Source organism: Gouania willdenowi, chromosome 12 (assembly GCF_900634775.1).
Source record: "Gouania willdenowi chromosome 12, fGouWil2.1, whole genome shotgun sequence".
Lineage (NCBI taxonomy): Eukaryota > Metazoa > Chordata > Actinopteri > Blenniiformes > Gobiesocidae > Gouania > Gouania willdenowi.
The window spans coordinates 15,581,455-15,602,502 of NC_041055.1; the positions used below are offsets into that span (position 1 = coordinate 15,581,455).

The 21,048-nt window shown below is 35.7% G+C and overlaps 2 protein-coding genes across 2 annotated transcripts in view; both read right to left on the reverse strand.

Annotated features, from left to right (window-relative positions):
• camkk2 (calcium/calmodulin-dependent protein kinase kinase 2) overlaps positions 1–4,619 on the reverse strand; it is a 30,884-nt gene extending 26,265 nt beyond the window's left edge. The window contains exon 1 of the mRNA XM_028462769.1: positions 4,336–4,619. The gene's annotated coding sequence lies outside the window, so the exon portion shown is untranslated. The remainder of the gene's footprint in view (positions 1–4,335) is intronic.
• Positions 4,620–7,945: 3,326 nt separating this feature from the next.
• On the reverse strand, positions 7,946–18,062 carry snrpd3l (small nuclear ribonucleoprotein D3 polypeptide, like). Its single transcript, XM_028462983.1, has 4 exons — positions 17,940–18,062; positions 17,046–17,185; positions 9,133–9,325; positions 7,946–8,149 (listed from the first exon to the last, which is right to left on the reverse strand). The coding sequence occupies exons 2-4, from the start codon at positions 17,169–17,171 to the stop codon at positions 8,085–8,087; spliced, it is 384 nt and encodes a 127-aa protein (XP_028318784.1). The 5' UTR covers positions 17,172–17,185; positions 17,940–18,062; the 3' UTR covers positions 7,946–8,084.
• Between the last annotated feature and the right edge of the window lie 2,986 nt (positions 18,063–21,048).

Sequence of the window (21,048 nt, forward strand, 5' to 3'; positions counted from 1 at the left end):
AACAAATAAATGCAGAAAGTTAGTACTTTCTTTTTAGATTTTATTGAAAAAACACAAGCTGGTCAACATGCCCAGGTTTCAGTGAACTTCTTTGTGCAGTTACAATGTCTCCTGCAGTGGAAAAGACTTCCCTGGTTAAATAAAGGTTAAATTAAAAATATATATATTTTTTTTATTTATTTATTTATTTATTTTTTATTTTAAAAAATCGATATGAATTCAATTAGAATTGATCCGAGAATCACACGATGTAATAACGTGACATATCGCCGAAAAGATTTTTTTTTTCCCAACACCCCTAGTTATAACCCAATTTCACAACAATTTATAGGGTTAGGTTTACGGTTAGGTTTAATCTTAGTCACATGACCTAAACTGGCCAAAAGGGTCAAGGTTGTGTCCAATCGACGGGAGAAAAAAAACAGTTTGAGTGCACAATGCTACCGTTTCTTCAGACTTCTGTATATTTAATCTTTCAACAGTTGATTCTGCAAGTCACATCGTCAACTTGCAAAAGTACAAGATTGTTTCACACTTAATGTAGTGAAGAAAATAACTGTTGTAATAGTTACAAAGCAGAACTATATTGCACACATATTTAAATATGAAGACATCAAAGACCTTTCCTACTTTGCTCTTTCTTGTTTCCCCTTTCAGTATAAACATAATACATTATTTATTCTCGACACAAAAGCGGTCCAAATAAATATAGATAAATACAGAAATTCCAGCAAAGGCAAGAGAAAAAATCCACAACAAACATGTTCAGTTATTTAGAAGCAAATTCAGAATGCTAAACACATGCTGAATTTGACCATTAACATGTTTGCTTGAGCATCCAACATACTGAACCATCTGTAACGGTCCCTATCATCAGACTAGTCAGTGATATAATGTCCTCAGTATTTAGCCTGATGACATACTGTACTTAAAGGCAAGGCAAATGTATTTGTATAGCACATTTTATACACAAGGAAACTCAATGTGCTTTACAAGATAAAACATTCAACAGCTTAAAATCAATAAGAACATTTAAATTCATCAGTAAAAACATTTAAAATCATCAACAAACACATTACATCAACAATATGACCAAAAATCTCTCTCTCAATCATACGCAGTAGAGGAAAAAAAGTGCCTTTAACTTTGATTTAAAAATGTTCACATTGGATGCTGACTTCAGCCCTGCTGGCAGTTTGTTCCACTTATTTGCAGCATAACAACTAAAAGCAGCATCACCATGTTTACTGTGAGCTCTGGGCTCCACTATCTGACGTGGGTCCATAGATCTGAGAGACCTGCTGGGTTCATACCTGACTAAGTAGAAGTACCGTTACTTAATTAAAATTGTACTCACATACAAGTAAGTCATACATAAAAATAATCAAGTACTGTACAAGTCAAAAGTAGCTCAATTAAAAAGTATGAAGTAATTCTGGACCAAACCCATTCACAGATTTATACACCAGCAGCAGAACTTTAAAGTCTATTCTGAGGCTGACTGGGAGCCAGTGTAAAGACTTTAAAACTGGAGTAATGTGTTCTGACCTCTTTGTTCTGGTTAAGACCCGAGCTGCAGAGTTCTGAACCAGCTGTAGCTGTTTGATGCTCTTTTGGGGGATTCCTGTCAGAAGACCATTACAATAGTCCAGTCTGCTGGAGATAAAAGCATGGACCAGTTTCTCCTGATCTTTCTGAGTCATTAAACCTTTCACTCTGGAGATGTTCTTTAGGTGGTAGAAGGCTGTTTTTGTGATAGATTTGATCTGACTGCTGAATGTAAGATCTGAGTCAATCAGAACACCAAGGTTTTTGACTTGGTCTTTAGCTTTTAAAGATTGTGACAAGATAATTGCTGACAGTTGTCCTCTTTTCCTTGTTACCAAAGACGATCACCTCCATCTTCTCATGATTTAGTTGAAGGAGGTTTTCACTCATCCAGCAGTTTACTTTTTCTAAGCAGTCACACAACACCTCAATGGGACCATAGTCATCTGGGTTCAGTGATAGATATAGTTGTGTGTCATCTGCGTAGCTCTGATAATCAACCTTACAGTTCTGTAAAATTTGTCCTAAAGGAAGCATATAAAGGTTAAACAGAAGGGGTCCAAGAACAGAGCCCTGAGGAACCCCACAAGACATTGGTAATGTGTCATATTCAAAGTTTCCAATGCTTACAAAATAACTTCACTCCTCCAAGTGTGACTTAAACCATTGCATTACTTTTCCATTTAGTCCAGGGGTGGCCAATCCTGGTCCTCAAGAGCCACTATCCAGCATGTTTTAGATGTTTCCCTCTTCCAACACACCTGATTCAAATGATTAACTCATCACCAAGCTCTGCAGAAGCCTGATAACGATCCTGGTCATTTCAATCAGGTGTGTTGGAAGAGGGAAACATCTAAAACATGCTGGATAGCGGCTCTTGAGGACCAGGTGTGGCCACCCCTGATTTAGTCCAACCCATGTTTACAATCTGTGCAACAAAATTGTATGTTCTACAGTGACAAATGTAGCACTTAGACCCAATAGAATAAGAACAGAAACTTTTCCGGAATCAGTGTTCAACCTTATGTCATTGATCACTTTGATCAGAGCAGTTTCTGTGCTGTGATGAGAACGAAAGCCTGACTGAAATTTATCAAATATTTTGTTGAATGTTAAGAATTGACTCAGTTGGTTGAAGACCAAAAGGACAGACACAGACGAAGAAAAACAGTTTCCCAGCTTCACTATTTTTGGACTTTTCTTTGCAGGCGATATCAAAGTCTGAGCAACAGTGTTATAGTCCAGCTGAATTATGGTATATGAGATGTGTCATGTGTGTATGTATATATATATATATATATATATATATATATATATATATGTACTGTATGTGGTCTTTCTAGCATTAACGTTTATAGCACTTACACTCCGTCACAAAACAAGTTCCGAACGGGAAAAAAAAGTTCTTTGAACTGAACTGATGCTTTTTGACAATCCAATTGTGACAACTTTTTACATGACATAAAAATCAATAAATAACTTCAGAATTTAATTCTGTCCAAAATAGTCCAGCATGTCTGAGGACTATTGTATTTTTGCCTAATGAGTTATTACCTACATTTTTTTGTATAATTGTTTATTTTTAATATATATTTTTGCATTATAATTTATTGCTAGCTGACAGTGAATCAATAGATGAAATGCATAGTTAATCATTTTGTTTAATAACCATCTTCGAATTTTTTTTTTTTTTTTTTTTTAAACAAGCAACATCTAATGAGTAACAACTAGTTCTGGGCGATATGGATCAAAACTCATCTCCATATTTTTACTCAAAATGGTGATATATGATATAAATGTTGATCATTTTAATTCAAATGAAGTCTGATCATAAAGACAGTTCAGGGTTAAATTTGCTGATGCAAAATGCCACACAGTCACATTTATTAACAAACAGTTGCAGAATATGTGCCACTTTTGGCTTTTTTCTCCTCTAAGGGACAGCACGTGTGAGTGAGTGCTGTAGTGTGGCTTGTTCAGTGGATCTGGGTTAGGAGTAGAACACACTCAGAAAATATTTAACGTTTATTCTTTCTTTTGTCTTTGTTAATCATTTTTATTCTTTTAAGTGGCTGTAACAAAAGCAATTTACACCTGGGATTAATAAAGTAATTCTGATATTAACCGATGGTAATATTCAGTGTGGTTATCCATCATTTTTACCTGAAAAATAAACATTATAAAACCCCATGTTTGCAATGCTTTTATTTGTTAATTTTCCAAGTAGGGGGTACTTGTGCCATCGCGTACCCCTAGTGGTACACGTACCCCAATTTGAGACCAAACTTTTTTCAATGAATGCACATTTTTTGTTTTTCTTTTCATGAAAAACATCTCTCTGTATTTATTTACCCTTAATTTTTCCTATTCAACTAAATTTTGGTATACTTTTTCAAGCCAAAGAGAAAACGGTTGCAATAGTCGTGACACGTGGCTATAGATATAGATTACCATCACAGTAGTGGATAGTGAACTTGCAGCTGTTTCCTAAACTCACAGGGGTTTGAACCCCAGTTCTCGTTCTTTCTGACACAAACAAAGCACCATGCAGTGACAAAGGGCTGGTGTCCCACAGCTCAGCGTGTTTTCCACGGTGTGTGATGGACGCAGCAGGGCTGGTTTGTTATGATCTCTGTCACGGAGGCAGACGAGGGTTTATCGTGACTTAGCTAAATGTTAGCAGCTGTCAGCGCTACAGATGTGTGAAAGGATGCTAACCCGCCCCGTGACAACATGCTACAGTACACAAGAAAAACAACAGTGTGCTGCTGTCATGTCAGGCCTTACCTGGACGTGTTACGCGTCTCTGTGTGTCAGGATACAGATGTTGTCGATCCCCGCAGCTGGACGACAGCTAAGCTAGCTGAGAATGAAACAGTGCAGCAGCAGCAGCAGCAGCAGCAGGAGGAGGAGTGACTGACAGACAGGCAGACAGACAGACGCTCACACTATTCTGCCTTCATTCAGTGAACAAACACAGCCTGAGCTTCACAGACATGGAGAGCAGACCCTGGCATTAGTTCCTCCGTCCGTCCAACTGTCGAATGAATAATAGAAAACGTTTGGTGTTTCTTTCTTTTTGGGTTTATCTATCAAATGATGCACAAGTTGCGCCCTCTTGTGACGATTCAGAGAACTGCACGTGCACCCATGTGACCACTGCATGGCGATGGACTGTCTCAGAATAAAGTTCAACTCAAACTCTGAGCTTTTTAAACAGTTTTTTTAAGCATTAATATATAGAGGTAGATTTGTGTCTTTATTATTCAATCAGGAAAAAAACCACTTTTCAATAAAAAATAGAAAAAAGAATTTTGATACCCAAATAATTGAATTTGAACACTTTTTTTTCTTTGATTGAAAAGGTTTATTTTTTATTTTTATTGAAATGATCTTTTTTTGTATTTGGGTCAAAGAAAGAAAGGGTTTGAAAGCAAAAACATTTCATCCCCAAAACAATGCATTTGAAAACACGTTTTATTTGAATATTATATTTTTTTTTTAATTGAAATGTTATATATATATATATATATATATATATATATATATATATATATATATATATATATATTTAGTGAATAATAAAGACACAAATGTACTACCCATAATATGGCCCAAATACAAAAAAAGTGTTCAAATGCAAGTATTTAGGTCTCAATTTTTTTTTTTTTTTTTTTTGCATTTGACTTCTTTATTGAAAATATTTTTGGTGAAAGTAAACTTTTTTTATTGAAGTGATTTTTTTTTTTCTTTTTTTGATTGAAAAGTTCATTTTTATTTATTTTATTGAATAATGAAGACACACATATACCTCCATATAGATACTGCTCAGAATAGACTTAAATAAATCTGTGAATGGGTTTGGTCCAGAATACATCAGTGAGATATAAACGTAAAAGTAACGATTAGTACTCACATTACTGTAATTGAGTTGATTTTATATGTACTTGTACTTTTTTGACTATATTTCTAAATTAGTAATCTTACTTGTACAGAGGAACATTTTAAAAGTAATTGTAAATGTTACATTTCTAGACCTAACATTTACAGTTACTGAGTAAATTGATCTTGTGAAAGAACAAAAAATGAAATAACCAAACAATCAAATGCATGACATCATAATCAGATTTAAACGTAATGGACCTCACCAAAACAGCATAGAATGCCGGTTATCTTCTGTTTTAGAGTTCATACATGTAGCTATATATAGAGCCTGGTTATTTGTTTTAAATTAAATGTATTGGTGTTATTAAACTAATTGTACATTTTGACAAACATATTTTATAAAGATGCCTTAAAAATAAATACATTTCCATTCGTGCAACATTCCTTTTTAAGTTTATACATGAGGTGTTTATTGTATGCAAAGGCAAGATTTATTCCCAAAAATAAATAAACCTAATAAGTACTTTTTAATTGAGCTACTTTTGACTTGTACAGTACTTGATTATTTTTATGTATGACTTACTTGTATGTGAGTACAATTTTAATTAAGTAACGGTACTTCTACTTAGTCAGGTATGAACCCAGCAGGTCTCTCAGATCTATGGACACAGGTCATATAGTGGAACCCAGAGTTCACAGTAAACATGGTGATGCTGCTTTTAGTTGTTATGCTGCAAAGAAGTGGAACAAACTGAAAGCAGAGCTGAAGTCAGCATCACATGTGAACATTTTTAAATCTAAGTTATAGGCACTCTTTTTCTCTCTACTGATTTTTACACTGTTAAATGTTTTCTGTTGCACTTTTTGATCATGTAAAACACAATGAATTGCCTTATGTATGAAATGCGCTACACATATACATTTACTGATAATAAAATGCACCGGGCTGTGTACTGTCTTTTTACTTATCCAATAAAATATTTTAATGAATGACATTTAGGCTACAGCACAGCAGCAGTCTTTCAGTGTTTGCTTATAACACTAGCATGCCCGTGCTGTGATAATCCAGATGCATGGCTTAAGCAATTTACTAAACTATATATAATGTATAGCTTTAAAAATCAGTTAGTTTTGAGTGAATGAAAAAAGGTTAAAAACAATACACTACTGAAAATCTCCCTTGTTACAATAAAGTTTATTCCAGAGGCAGGTATTGTGTATTTGGTAGTTACACATCTTAAGTACAGTGTAACAGTTAAACATTGTGATGAATTTGCACAATTTTTTTTTTTTAAACAAATGCACTATCTTGAGGCTAATTTCAACAGTCTTCAAAAGCCTTTGAAAACAAACTGTGCCTAAATCAACTCTGCCATTTAGAGAAACCAGAAAAGAGCAAAATGTAAACAGAAGTTGTGTTGCCCTGGTTTCCTCAGTTCTCTATGCAAAGCAGACAGCACAGAGTGTGACAGGAGCAGCAAAAAGGGAAGCCCCGCCCCACACGACATTACAGAAGCCATTACCTTAATAAAATGAATAATTCGGAGTAATAGTGGAGACCCTTGGCTTGTTGCCATCAGGATGTAAGCAGGGACTTGATCACTAATAATGCATCCTAGTTCATGATAACCAGTGTTGGGAACGTTACTTTAAAAAAGTAATTAGTCAGTTACTCACTACTTGATCCAAAAAGTATCTGCGTTAGTAACAAGTAGAATTACTCTATAATAAAAGTAACTATTTGTTTTACTGTTAAAAAAAAAAAAAAAAGTTGCTATATCTCAAATAATTCAGATTTTTTAGATGTGTCATTGTGAGGTGCTTCATTAAATTTGAGTTGCTTACAACAGATGTGGACAAAGTCTTCTCTCCTGGATATAATGAACACTTCACATGTACGTTCTTACCTTTGACCACAATTAATTTTAAGTAGCGTTTGCATCGCCTCCTTAAAAATGACAACTTTTCATCCGACTGCTCCACGCTCACCATCTCTGCTGCTTCATCAAATCTGTGGTGTGTGTGTGCTGGAATGTGTGTAAAAACACTGGCTCTGATTGGCTACCATGAAACATGACGCCACCTTAGCCAATCATAATCACTCACCTTGTTTTTAACCCACCTCCTCACTATAGCCGAGTAAGAAGCCGGGGATGCTTTCGGATAAGTTTATTCAATCAATACACGTAAGGCACCGCATTTAACGTTCAGTAACGACAACAGCGTAAAAAGTAATTAGTTAGATTAACCCTTTACTGAAAAAAAAACACCGTTACATTATGCCATTATTTTAAACGCTGTTATTCCACACACTGATGATAAATCATTAAACCAGAGCGTTAATTCACGATCAGCGTAAATAAACAGACACCTAATGCCTCAACTTACTAACTTTAAATTCTATAAATTAAACAAATCAATGCGTTATCTTGTCCACAGTGATTAGACAATCATTTCAAGAAATGATGCCACATGTGACTCAAATTAAAATCAAAGAAAAACAAGCCAGACATTTTCAATCGAATTGAGTTTATTTTTACAAAACATTAAATTGCAAAGTTTGGAGGCAAAACATTAATCATGCTCTGATTTAAACAAAAAATATTAAAAAAAAAAAACAAAGGAACCAACAGTGAAACCATATGGAGCAGTTATCGCCTCTTTTGGAAGATGTTTCCTCGTCCCATTCCACCACGACCTCGTCCTCTGGCAGCCACTGCAGGAAACCGAACAAAAGCAGATCATTTTGTAACACTGATGAGGAACAGCCTACACAGTACAGTAATGTCTGTTTACACAGTACAGTAATGTCTGTTTACACAGTACAGTAATGTCTGTTTTTGTTGGAAGCAGATTAATCATCGGTCAATAGTTCAACTGATTAATCCATCAGCCTCTAATATGTAACTGATGTAGTAAATATCTTTCTGTGTGGTGATTCTGTAACTGTAACTTTCTGCTTAGTGAGCGGCCACTTTTGAATCAGCAGTAATGATGATTTTTGATTTATCCATGTTTACCGTTTGCAATTTTGGGGGACTTTAGTATTGAATGCTTTTTTTTAACATTGGATTCCATAAATACAGTTTGCCTTTTCTTATCGAGCAGTGCCTTTAAAGTCCTTATGTTGACAGTGTTACTAATTTAAGTTATTTTAATTTAGTAGAACTGTAATCAGGCTCAAAAGTTCAACCCGTCACAGCCCGAATTAAGCAGATTTTTTTTATAGCCTGAACTGGTTACAGCCAGCCACATTTCAAATCTATGAGTGATCGCAAGCCATAAATGAGCCGTTTATACATTTTTAAACATAATTTATTCATTTTGTGGCACTTATTTGTGCATCTTTCTTGCGCTAATCAAAACGCACCACCTGACCGCTCATTTACCACAGCGCCTGAACCGAGCACGTGTGAAACAGAAATTAAGACTGAATTCGGGTAAAGATCTTCAGCTCTAGATTTTTTTTTTCTTCTTTGTCTTGAATCATAGTTTGGGTATTCTAAGAATGTGTGTTCATGCACAATGTTCTTATTTCATATATCAGGTTACATATACATATATATACAGTACATATACGTGATATTTGCTTGTTAAAACCCCCAATATTGGTATCTGCCATAAAAAAATCCCATGTAGGTCAGGCTCTGATGGCATTTAGTCATTGTCATGCTCTAACACAGATACAGCCTGTCTTACCTTGTGCTTTGAGAATAGCTGCTTTGCCTCTTCCTGCACCAGAACCCTGGTTCTTATTCTTCATACTCTTTAGCATTGGAGCGTTCTTTAACATGTCGGGTAGGATCAGGAATCGGATCTTGCTCCCACGAATGTAGACTTGCTCCAGCTGTGCCACCCGACCATCACGGTAAGTGACTGTGATATTAGACATCTGTACAAAGAGACAATCACAACCAATCAGAACATTTGAAAAATTACCAAAGTTAATATTTCTGACAAAAGATGGAACTTGAGGGAATTTTTCCAGCATAAAAAAAAATAAATCATACAGACAAAGGAAGCATTAGGAAAATCTATTAGAAATTGATTTGTCTTGATATGTTTTTCAGTTGGTTAATTGGATGGTAAATGGACTTGATTTATAAAATGCTTTTATTACCATGGCACCAAAGTCATCCCAAACTCATAAAATAAGAAAAAATAAATCTGATTTTTTAAAGAAAATCTCGATTTTTTTTTTTAATGCACTTAAAAATGACTGCAGACATATTGTCAAAAGTGCAACTTTATTGCTGTGATTATCCTCGAGTTGAAATGCATAGAATAATCCCAAAATAAAAAGTAAATGAGGCTCTGTCATTCAACTATTTCAAGCTTTAACAAGGTTTAAGCAAAAGTTCAACAGCAACTTCACAGTTGCTTCAATTTTCTGATTAAGAAATCAGACTACTACATATTTTACAACATTACAATTAAAAAAATAATAAACTCTTCCCTTAGCATCTCAGCATAGTGCGAATAAAAATTGAACATGCCTGTGACACACATAACCTACTCAAAGGGAAAACAAATGTAAACAAAGAGGGGGCCATCTTACATCGGAACACAAAAAACTGTGGCGGGAAAAAAATAAATAAAATATATATATTTATATTTTTTTTAAACTCGAATTTGCAAAATAAAATGTTTTATCTAAAAATTCGATTTTAATTGATTTTTTGCCCAGCTCTACCGAAACTGCGTCACAATATCACCTCAATCACTAACCAATAGGACAGAGCTATCATGCAAGGCACTAATGAACCAATGAGAGCAACTTGGGGTGCAATGTCTTGCCCAAGGACACATTAAACAGGTCCAGAAGACGAACATTCTACCAACTGAGCAACAGTTTGGATAACAAAATGCTAATCTTAGCGAGTACTCATACTGCCAGCTTGGGCCGTTCCAAGCTCACAGCAGGAACACCCCCTCCCCGTCCCTCCTCTGGCACGGTAAAACGGATATGATCACCAGCTCAACTCGGTTCCCACAGACAAACATGTCATCAAGTTCATTTACGACACACATACGGCATTACGTCATAATTAAGCGACTCTGGGTTTGTTGTGGACAGTACATGCTGTTCATTTCTTATCTTCTGTTGCATAGGGTAACTATAAGTCCAGATTTACCCAGACACGTCCTCTTTTCACAGCTGGATTATACTACCGAACTGGGTTTCCCAGGGCCCCTGAACGCAACACGATAATTCAAATGCCCATATTTGCTGTATCGGACAAATAACATCAGTCAGTGTCGGTAAATTTAATTTTACTCACATGATTGAAACATTAACTCACTCAGTGCCATTGACGAGATAACTCGTCATTTGCGTTTTTTCACGGGGATTACTAGAAAACACCTTGGCGGAGGGCCCTCATCAATATCTAAGCTGTGGGGTGTTGTAGTGACCAACCGTGCCCTGAAGATGGCAGCAGTGCACCTTTAGATGTGAGATTAGCCACTGATGCTACCCAGCAAAGCAGGAAGAAGCAGGAAAAAATGGAGATTATGGCACTACAGAGTGATATTGTGACGTATCCAGCAGCTCACAGCTTCACATACTAACATAGAACATGTGTGGACCTGAGTGGATTATGGATAATGTTGTGATCGTGAGATAAAACCATCAACTAACCGGGCTAAACGGGTCATCCCTGCGTGTCGGGAGGAGGAGTGGTGTGGAGGTGGGTACAAAAATACCCTCAGCCTGTGAGCCAGAGAGCAAAATAATAGGCGACATGTAGGAGGTAGCGGCGCACCTTTGGATGAGAGATCATCCATGCTCAGCAGAATTCAGAGGGAGAAAGGAAAGGCATTTATGAGAAAATGGCGCTACGAACAGAGTTGACGTTCCCAGCAGCGCATACTCGACCAGAGCATGTGTGGAACTCATGGATAATGTGGTGAGAAAATGACGGAGAGAAAGTTGGAAGAACGCCAAAATACAGTAAGAAATCCATTCAACTCTGAACCAGATAGATAAATAATAATTTTGCCATCAAAAGCCCGGTCTCAGTGTTTTGTTTTTTTTTATGTTTTATATAAGGAAACACTGTTCAGATGTTAGAGTTGTCACTAAAGCAAAAAAATAGCTTTAAACTCACTGACAGGGTTTTTTTTTTTTTTTATTAAGAAAAAGGCTGTTTTCTCAGCTTTTTGCTCTGAAACTGAAGATTTGTGAAAACTTGCTCTTTTCAACGGCTGATTACAAAAGAACAAAACAAGCCAGAAACAAATTTTTTTTTTAATGAAAGTAGAGGCTTTAATCTTTCAGAATCTGATGTCAGATTTCAGATAGTCATAGTAAAAAATATTCTGTTGGTCTTTAAAATCAGTCAAAATGCTCAAAAACAGCTGGCACTGGGGAGTAGAAAATCTGATAATGGCTGGCACTGAATGAGTTAAAGATGTCGCTTTGTTTTGTCGAAATCGACACGAGGAAAAGAGAGAGAACCAAAGTCTGAGTGAGAAAGAAAGAGAAATTAAAAGAGACAAACAGCGGTGGATTTAATTGATAATGAAGATTCTTGGATGATAAAAACCACCATGGATGTAGGTTTAAAGGGATTTGAAAACAAAGAAGGAAACAGCCTATAAGTTAAGGTCAGTTCAATTTCTGGATCAATAAATGCTTTTGTGGAGCTAGTCTTTGTGTACATTAATATAACATTAAATGGATGCTTTTAATGTGTGAGATAGTTTAGGACAGAGTATTTGTGTTTGTTTTAACTGTGCGTGTGTGTGTGAGAGAGTCCATAACATATTACTGGTATATTAACCCATATAAACCAAAAAATATGGAAATGGGACATTTTACTGCTGCAAATGTGTAACATTACTGGTATTTTGAGAACATGACACGTTTTTTGGTTTATATGGGTTAATATACCAGTAATATGATTTATATGCTTATTTATATCCTCGGAAATACCCGGACCTGATGATGAGCTGCTACACTCTGTTACAGTTCGCTGTAGGCTGAGCAAAGAAGTCCTGACGGTCACGTTGTCCTCTGCCTCCATGAGTTCTCCGAGATGTCGTTCATATATCCTCAGGTAACGCCAACTCTGACATTTTCATCGGCTAACAAGCACTTCTGACACCGCTATCATTATGGAATGCTAATGTTTGTGCCGTAAAGCATCGCACGGTACCAACGTCATCACGTTTTGTGCGCGGGTCGAGTCGTGTGCGCATGCGCTGTCCACCGTGCCAGTCTGGCACGCTGTTTGGACCACCTCTTCCAGCAGGACCATCGGGCCGTTACCCCCTATGCGGTGCAGTTCACACCTACGCAGGCCAGACAATGGCCCCCTTGTTTTCACATATGCACAGAGCTGGTTAGGAACGGCCGTAGTTGCCTGTGTGAGTACACCTTAAACACTATTTTGCAGCAAAAAAATAAATAAATAAAAACTCAAAATGCTTCAGCAGACATCTGCTAAATTATAATATTGTATGTAAGAACCCAACTATGTAAGTCAGGAATACAAATAAACACATCAGTTGTATTCATTGTATTGGTACTACGAATAATTGTGTCGTCGTTATTTAGATAAAATTGTATTCAACTCTACAACACCTGGCTTGAATGGGCCGCTTCTTTTCAGCCTTTATGAAATGGAAAAAGTGTCCATTTTTAGTTCAGCTGTAAAGATTGTTTTTTTTCCCCATTATGTCTTAATTTTCTTCCAATTATACAAATTACTTTTGAGTTGTGCAATGGCTCACATTACTTCTGGTGAAATATGATTACAGCCTTTGTCTTGCACTTCATATAGCATTTAAAGTTGAATTAAATTCAAGCAGGCAATTTTGTCTAATATTGGCTTTGATCTAAATTATTTGGTAGATATTAAGGGTGTGCGATCTGACGATATTAGATCGTAAAGGATTACAACATGACGATCTCCCGAATCACGGAGATCGTAGAACCGTCTGTAGTTCACATTTTAACCCTTGTGGTGCCGTGTCTGTCATATGTCTGTAGTCCATACAGAGACCATCCAATGGTTTTTTTTCTCTGCCAAATCACACCATTTGCTAGTCAGCGTTACAGACATTAATTAAGATTAATTAAGCGCTTAAACAGGGCAGAAGTACGCTATGCCCCCCCCAGTGCACGAACACAGTAAGCTGTGCTGCTTCCTCCGTGTTAGCGGCTATCTGTCAGAGGCTCAGTGTAGATGTCCGTCTGTCTGTTAAACGCCATCAGTTCTGCATGTGTTTCTCTTCTCGAACTAACGCTCTGTCGCTGCGCTGTAGCAGAGATCTGCTGCTGCTCACAGGGCTGTTTCCACACTCTTAAAGAGACAGTGTCCTGAATGCGGTTTACTTTAAAAACTTCTTTCAGCAACTTAAAGCTGCCCTGAAAAAAGAAACACTACATAATTTAATCACATTTCAGCCTTAATGAAGGAATAAGTCAAAAATGATACAAAATGTTGATATTGTGCTGCTCGTGATTAATAAAAGGGTATTTGTGACATTTTTCTCCACTGACTTTGACCCATTATTGTTTTTCTTGTAAAACTATTGAAAAAAATAAATGGAGGTGATATCACCTATTGCCATTTTGAGGAAAAATATAGAGATATGAATATTGTTCCATATCACCCAGGCCTAATGTAACCAAAGCAGTAAAGTTTTATTTTTAATCACTAGACTGATATGCTGTCTTGTTATGTAGCAAGTGATGCTAATGCTACCACTTTAGTTAAAGTAAAATGACTAGGGATGTAACAATTAATCGTAAGGCAGTTAAAAATCGATTCATAGGTACCACGGTTCACATCGATGCTCTGAAAAATGAATCGCAGTACTTTTTTTTAAACAGCAGAGGGCGCTATATATTAATCCTTCCAGAAGCGGACGTGGCGGGCGGAATCTGCTACTTCTTTCTTTCTGGCCGCCATTTACTCTTAAACATGTTCATAAATGATTCTTTACTCCTTTAGCATCGAAATAATATCTGTAATATTACGTGAATATCTGTAAAAATCACGTTTTTCTATTAGCTCTGTCTGCTAGCATAGCATCTCTTATTCACTGGTGGAATATCTGCATGCCAACCGACCACTGGGTTACCAGCGCCCTCTGCTGGTCCAAACAAATATCTGACGTAAATACAGTAAAATGACTGTTTTTTTTTTTTTTTTTTAAAGTTTAATTGTTAAGGTACAAAATACATTTTCAGTTGCACTTTTAAAAAGAAAAAGAACTATTATGTAGTTTTGAATTGTTTACTATAGAACCAGAATTTAAATTAATAGGTTTCTTCTTCATTTGTATTATTCCTTTATTTATTTCATTCAAGATTTATTTAGTTAAATTGCATTGTTTTGAATTGTTTATCAAGGGATTCTTTTGACAATGAAAAATAAAAGGAAAATAGTACAGTATTTTCTAGTTTTTTCCCCCCCCAAAAAATAAAGGAATATTTTTCAGTCATCATTTGTCTACAGTCCCATTTTGTAAAATAAATCGTGAGAAAATTGTATCGTGAACCTAGTATCGTGAATCAAATCGTATCGGGAGTTGAGTGAATAGTTACATCCCTAAAAATGACTGACTAAAATAACTTGTAAGCCTTTTTGTTTGATGTTAATTGTAGTAGGAACCAGTCTGATGAAATGCTTACATACAATTAAAAAAAAAAAAGATAATTACCTTGTCCTAAATAATCATTTATTCCTTTTTCCATTTAGGGCAATGATTTTAAGTAGTTAGTGGTTTGTTTTATTGGTAAATAAATTTTAAATAGTCTAAATGATTTGAATGAAAAAAAAAATCATGATAAAATCGTGATCGTGATTCACAAAGAAAAAAATCGTGATATACGTTTCCCACATCGCCCACCTCCAGTAGATATTTGTTGCATTTTCGTATGTTGTAGTCAATTATGAATGAGACACTGAGCACATGCGGTTTGAAGTTCAAAGCACAAGTTTTCTGCAAACAAATACAAATCAGCAATACATGATACTTCCCCATCTGTCCATGAAACATGTTGCTTTATAATGTTTAAAATAGTTCATGGGGCTCCACTACAAATGAACAGCCTATTATGATAAAGAAGTTTGAGGGTGGAGCTCAGTGTAGTGAATAGTAAACCACAGCCAGCTGTATGTAGTGGTAACTAAAACGTTGAAGTAGGATCAACAAACTTTGATAAACCTAACTAAATAGAACAAATTATTTCAACCCAAGGCCTGTTCTTACAGGTGCACTAATAACCATACAGGTAAATACAGGTGACAGATGTAGTCAGAGCATTAGTAGAGCTACATACTGCTGTGGCACTTGGTTTTGTATTAAATTAACCATTTTTAAATGTTTATTTTCATTAAAACTTTAGGACAAATCTAAGTGTCTAGTGTTGCAGATAGAATTTAGTTAAAGATACAGATTGTGATGAGATTTGTTCAGATTTTTGTAAAACAGTACAAAATCTTTAAAAATTGTACAAATGTTACTCATTTCATGATCAGTTAAAAGGTTGTTAGTGGCAAATAAAATAGGAACCATGATTTCCTATGAAATGTAATGAAACTGTGCATGAATTAAGGAAAAAAAAAGTGTTGCATGTTGAAAAGTTTCTTCTTCAGTTTACTGGTTGTTTTCCTTATGTTACCCCAATGGTTCCCAATCTTTTGATATCACAAACTCCTGGTGCCCCCAGTTCATTTGTTTCCCTCTAGAATTAATTTTCTAGAAAAGTTTGTTAGTGTCTTAAAGGGGGGTATCATGTAAAAATCACTTTTACAAGCTTTCTATCATGTTGGTGTGTCATTCCCTCCTGAAAAACATGCCTCCAGTATTTATCAGATTGATTCATGTCTTTTTGAACCATCTTTAAATCTCCTGCTCGCAGCCATTTTCCTGCAGTTTTGCTCGAGGGGACGAGGCCCCTCCCCCTCCTATGTTCTTTTCTTTAGTTCAGCCCACAGCACCCGCCTCTGCAGATTTAGCTTTTAATTTCACTATTTTAAATACTTTTTTAATAAACCTATGGCTTATGTTGTCTGTACTCATTAAAATAAAATAAAAAATTTCTTTTTAAGTTTTTTTTAATATTTGCTGCATTTTCCCAATAAATGTGGGTAGCATAGTTATTTGAGTATGCTATAGAATGGTACTATGTGCCTGAAAAAAACATTATCTCCTTTAACAATACAGATGTGCCACCTCAGATATTTTCATTCTGTATTTCATTTTGATTTTAAAATGTTATTAAGATTTACACTTGAGAATGTTTAAGTATAGAATACAGTTCTTTGATATTGTTTGTGAGATGTATTTGAAAAAATTAAAAATATATACAATTTTCATCAGTAATTTTTTTAACAGAGATTTCAGGAGACCCCATTTTAATTTCAGGTGACACCAACAGGGTTATGGCCCTAAAGTTGAAAAACCCCATCTTACTCTTTAATTAGAGTGAAAACGTGAATATTAATAATTTAAAACAAAAATCAAACCAGTAGCCCTTCAGATTATTCACTAGCTTTGAAGTAGCTGTCACTTTGAGAAAGGTTGGTGACCCCTGCACTACAGTATCCTGATTATCAGCAGAACATCATTCAAAAACGTGTTGATACACTGACCTGACAGTTCATGTTGTCTTCAGCTTCTATCAGCTTGCCCCTGTAAACCTCTCCAGTGTTGGTCTCACAAGTTACGATGTGGCCTTCTGCTTCATGCAGGACCTTGATTGGAACACCGATGGACATTTTCTTTGTTGTTCCTGCACAGAAGAAGAGGATGGTGACTCACATTGAATAAAAAGTCTCATAATCTATTGTAATACGAAGAGTCTTAAAGTGTTACGTTAGAATCTAAACTAATTTTGCAGGCACAATTTAACATGGATCAAAACGATGTTTTTATTATTAAAACATAGGATTGATTTGCACTTAATTCCCAGATCGTTGTAGAGAAGAACCCGGTGCTATGGATAAAGCGGTGGTCATTTAAAGTAGTGACAAACTTCCGGATTATTTTAGAGGGACACATGTTGAAAACGAGAACACTTAATGTACATGAAACAGTAAACATGATTGTAACATATCCACAGTCTGCAGAGCCTAAAACTAAAAATCTTAAGTAACAATTGATTTATATTGCGTAAAAAAGAGAAAATTAAACCGGAAGTGAGTCACTAATTGAGACGGACACCAGATGAACCATAACACGTACCCTTCAGCAGTAGCACATTAGCCACGTTAGCCGCGGTACACATTGAACAATCATAAGCTGCATCTTAAGTTTAAATGCTCACTGATATACACACCGTTATCAGACAACGAAGAACTGTACAAACTATTACACACATCGGTCCCTCTTTAACGATCTAGAAACGATTGAAACTCATTCGGTGAACACAAGCGAGCACATTTTTAGCGCCGTAATGAATGAGTTCCGAGAACAACTGTCAACAAAAAATAAAGTTTACAACTAAGCTATGATGTGTGAACTTAAAGTTAGTATGTTTTAGTCACCTTTGTGTCTTGAGGAGCCTACTTTAGCGGATGGTTCTTTCTTGGCGGCTGAGCAACGTGCGACAGACGCTTTCAGGGATTCCTTTTGAACCTTTTTCTGCTTACCCACAATGCAACAGCAGTTCAATTAAATACTTCCGGTGCAGAGCCATTTAGCGAAAGTTGCGACCATAGATATTATATAAGTAGACGCATACACATTTTATACGTAGACGCCTCATGGACCGACTGACTTCCGTCTTAAAACAACTTCCCACTGTCTCCTCAAGTCTGTATCACTGGGACACCTTCAAAATGTGAAGAAGAAACGTGTTTTTTTGTTGTTGTTTGTTTTTTTTAAACTAAAACATAAAATATGATGAATACAGTTTAACTTTATTCTGTTTAATTTTGTTTCGTTTCATATAATGTATTTTTATATTACATATTTTATACCATATTCATATAATATAAAACTATATTATTAATAATGAAAAAAAATTAATCTACAATACATTTTGTGTGTGTGTGTGTGTGTGTGTGTGTGTGTGTGTGTGTGTGTGTGTGTGTGTGTGTGTGTGTGTGTGTGTGTGTGTGTGTGTGTGTAATAAATTCAAAAGAACAATCGAACTTGTTTTTTTAATGTATATCAAATTCATTCATTCAATCATTTACAAATATGTAAACGTCTTTGTTAGAGCATAATACAAAGTCTTTTAGCATGCAAGCACGTGTGTTTCAATGATGACAGCGTCCTGCATCATAACTAAATATCTGCCGTTTGTAACAAACTAAACCGTGAGAAAATCGGGTAAAAATTCGGGGAGTTTTGATTATTATTGTCATTGGGGATACATCTTCCTCAGTAGAAATAAATGCAGGCCAGGCGCATTAGAGACCTGTCCAAGATGGCGGCCGCACGGATCGTCGGCAGCGTCAGTCCATGAGGTGTCTATGTAGATAATGTCTATGATAGCGACAACGGAAGTTTGAAATAGACTCAAATCGTTCCGGAAGTTATAGACGGGCAATTCGAATCCATTGATTCCGAGTGACATAACTGGTATTTTAGGTAATTTGTTGTCAATAACTTCATTGATTTACAAGATTTATACAATACACCGTCATATGAAAGTAATGTCTTAATTATTAATAATTAAAATAGAATAGAGTAAAATCAACTTTATTGGCCAAGTTATGAAAGTTATACACACAAGGAATTTGACTTGATTAATTAGTTAATTATGCACACGTTAATGGGTTTAGATACGCTAATAATAATAATAATAATAATAATAATAATAATAATAATAATAATAATAATAATACCGTTCAAAAGTGCATCACAAACTGTCTACTATGCTCTAGCTCCATTGGGCTACAATGGCTACAACAGTCAACTGCTCACTTCCGGAACTATTGTGAGGCTCCATGAACCGCCATTGCTGTGGATAAAACAAAAAAAGACGGACCATTTGAGTGAACGGAGTTGTCGCAACTCTCTCTCTCTGTGAACGACTCTTTTCCGGTGAGGTTACGAGTTGCAATGAGGGACTTGTAGTTTTTTTCTTCTTTTTTTCTTAAGAAAGCAAGTACTTTCTTTGGTTATCAGGTCAAACAGTAGATAAAAAAGAATACAATTATTATTCTAAAGCACTGACACAAAACCCCATGAGGAAAAACTGTTTAAATCTAAGCAAACATGGGCTTAGTAATCAAACAGATCCTCTAAATCTTTATAAACAATAATAATAATAAAAAATAAAAAAAAATTCCTCACACCATTTTTGCAGGTTTCTGAAAATTCATCAACTTATTCAAAAACAGAGAGAGAGAGAAAAAAAAAAGAGATATGTGGTATCAAATGAAATTACATTTCTAAACATTTTAGTAAATGTACTGGTAAATTCCAGACTTTGTCATTCATACTGTGTGTACATAACATATGGAAACAGTTTTCCCCTTTTGAATGTCAGTGACAGTGCACCAACAAAGCTTTACATAGTCTGAATAAACATGAACTACATGATAGACACATACCCTTGAATATTTATTCCTGTATCTGTGATTGCTGAAGGACATTAAAAGCTGCCTAACACGGGTCATTCGCAGAGAAAAGGGTCTTTTTAATGAGGAAAGAGAGAGGCTAATGGCATAATAAAAAACACCATCACACCAACCCACATTTGATTTCCATTGCATTAGGCTTGTTGATTGATGTCAGCACTCAGGCTGCTTGGCAAACATCTCTGGCGTGGCGTGAGATCAGCCGTGTGCGTTAACGTTTGCGTGTGTTATACATGTCAGTGTGTGTTTTAAGCATTTTTTACGCATGAGAGCCAGACTTTGTCAGTCAGTTGTAGAGAGGTTGATATTTAGCCTGCTCAAACAAGCCCTTTGTTTTGGATGGTTGATAGGTGGTCTGTGTACATCATTTCCTTCTGTTATGCAAATACTGATCCACAAATGGACGTGGGTGACGTGGAAGATAGCAATCCAAACAAAGTGTTTTGAGGTCATCTGGATTTTTGACAAACAACACGAGAAATTTCACCTTCAAAATGGACTCTCATGAAGTCATCAGAAATCATTTTATCAACTAAGAGTTTTGAACGACCTCCACAGTCTAAAACAGCTATCTATTAAACCCATGGAATTTGGGTCAACAAAGGTCAAGCAAACAAATTACAAACTTGTTGAACATGCAAAATTTCTATTTCACTAGTGGATAAAAAAACACCAAATAACCATAAAATGTACCCTGTTGTAACAAAATATAATTAAAAAATTCAAAATCTTGTCTTTTAAAAACACATTATCATGTGGAATGCAGGTTTGTTATGGTACAGCGTCCCTGTCTTCATAATAAGCGTGAATATAAATGTGTATTCTGTAAAACAATCATTGCAGTCCATTTTTGCATTAAAATCTACCCATTAAGTGAGAAAAGGCACAGAGTGTGACACTGACAGGTAAGAGCTGAACTTTTACCTTACATTGTTACTTAAGGCAAGTCCGGGTGTGCCGTGGGATTTTGTGACAACCATACATTTATTGCACTATACAACTACACAAAAAATATTTTTTAATTTACTACTTTGTATGCACTCATTTCATAATACAGAGGCAA

Excerpts from the sequence above, each read along its gene's own strand:
- snrpd3l (XM_028462983.1), bottom strand. The coding sequence starts at position 17,171 with ATGTCCATCGGTGTTCCAATCAAGGTCCTGCATGAAGCAGAAGGCCAC. Across the intron at positions 9,326-17,045 it reads AAGACAACATGAACTGTCAG|ATGTCTAATATCACAGTCAC; the intron begins GTCAGTGTATCA and ends CTCTTTGTACAG. Across the intron at positions 8,150-9,132 it reads AGCTATTCTCAAAGCACAAG|TGGCTGCCAGAGGACGAGGT; the intron begins GTAAGACAGGCT and ends GGTTTCCTGCAG.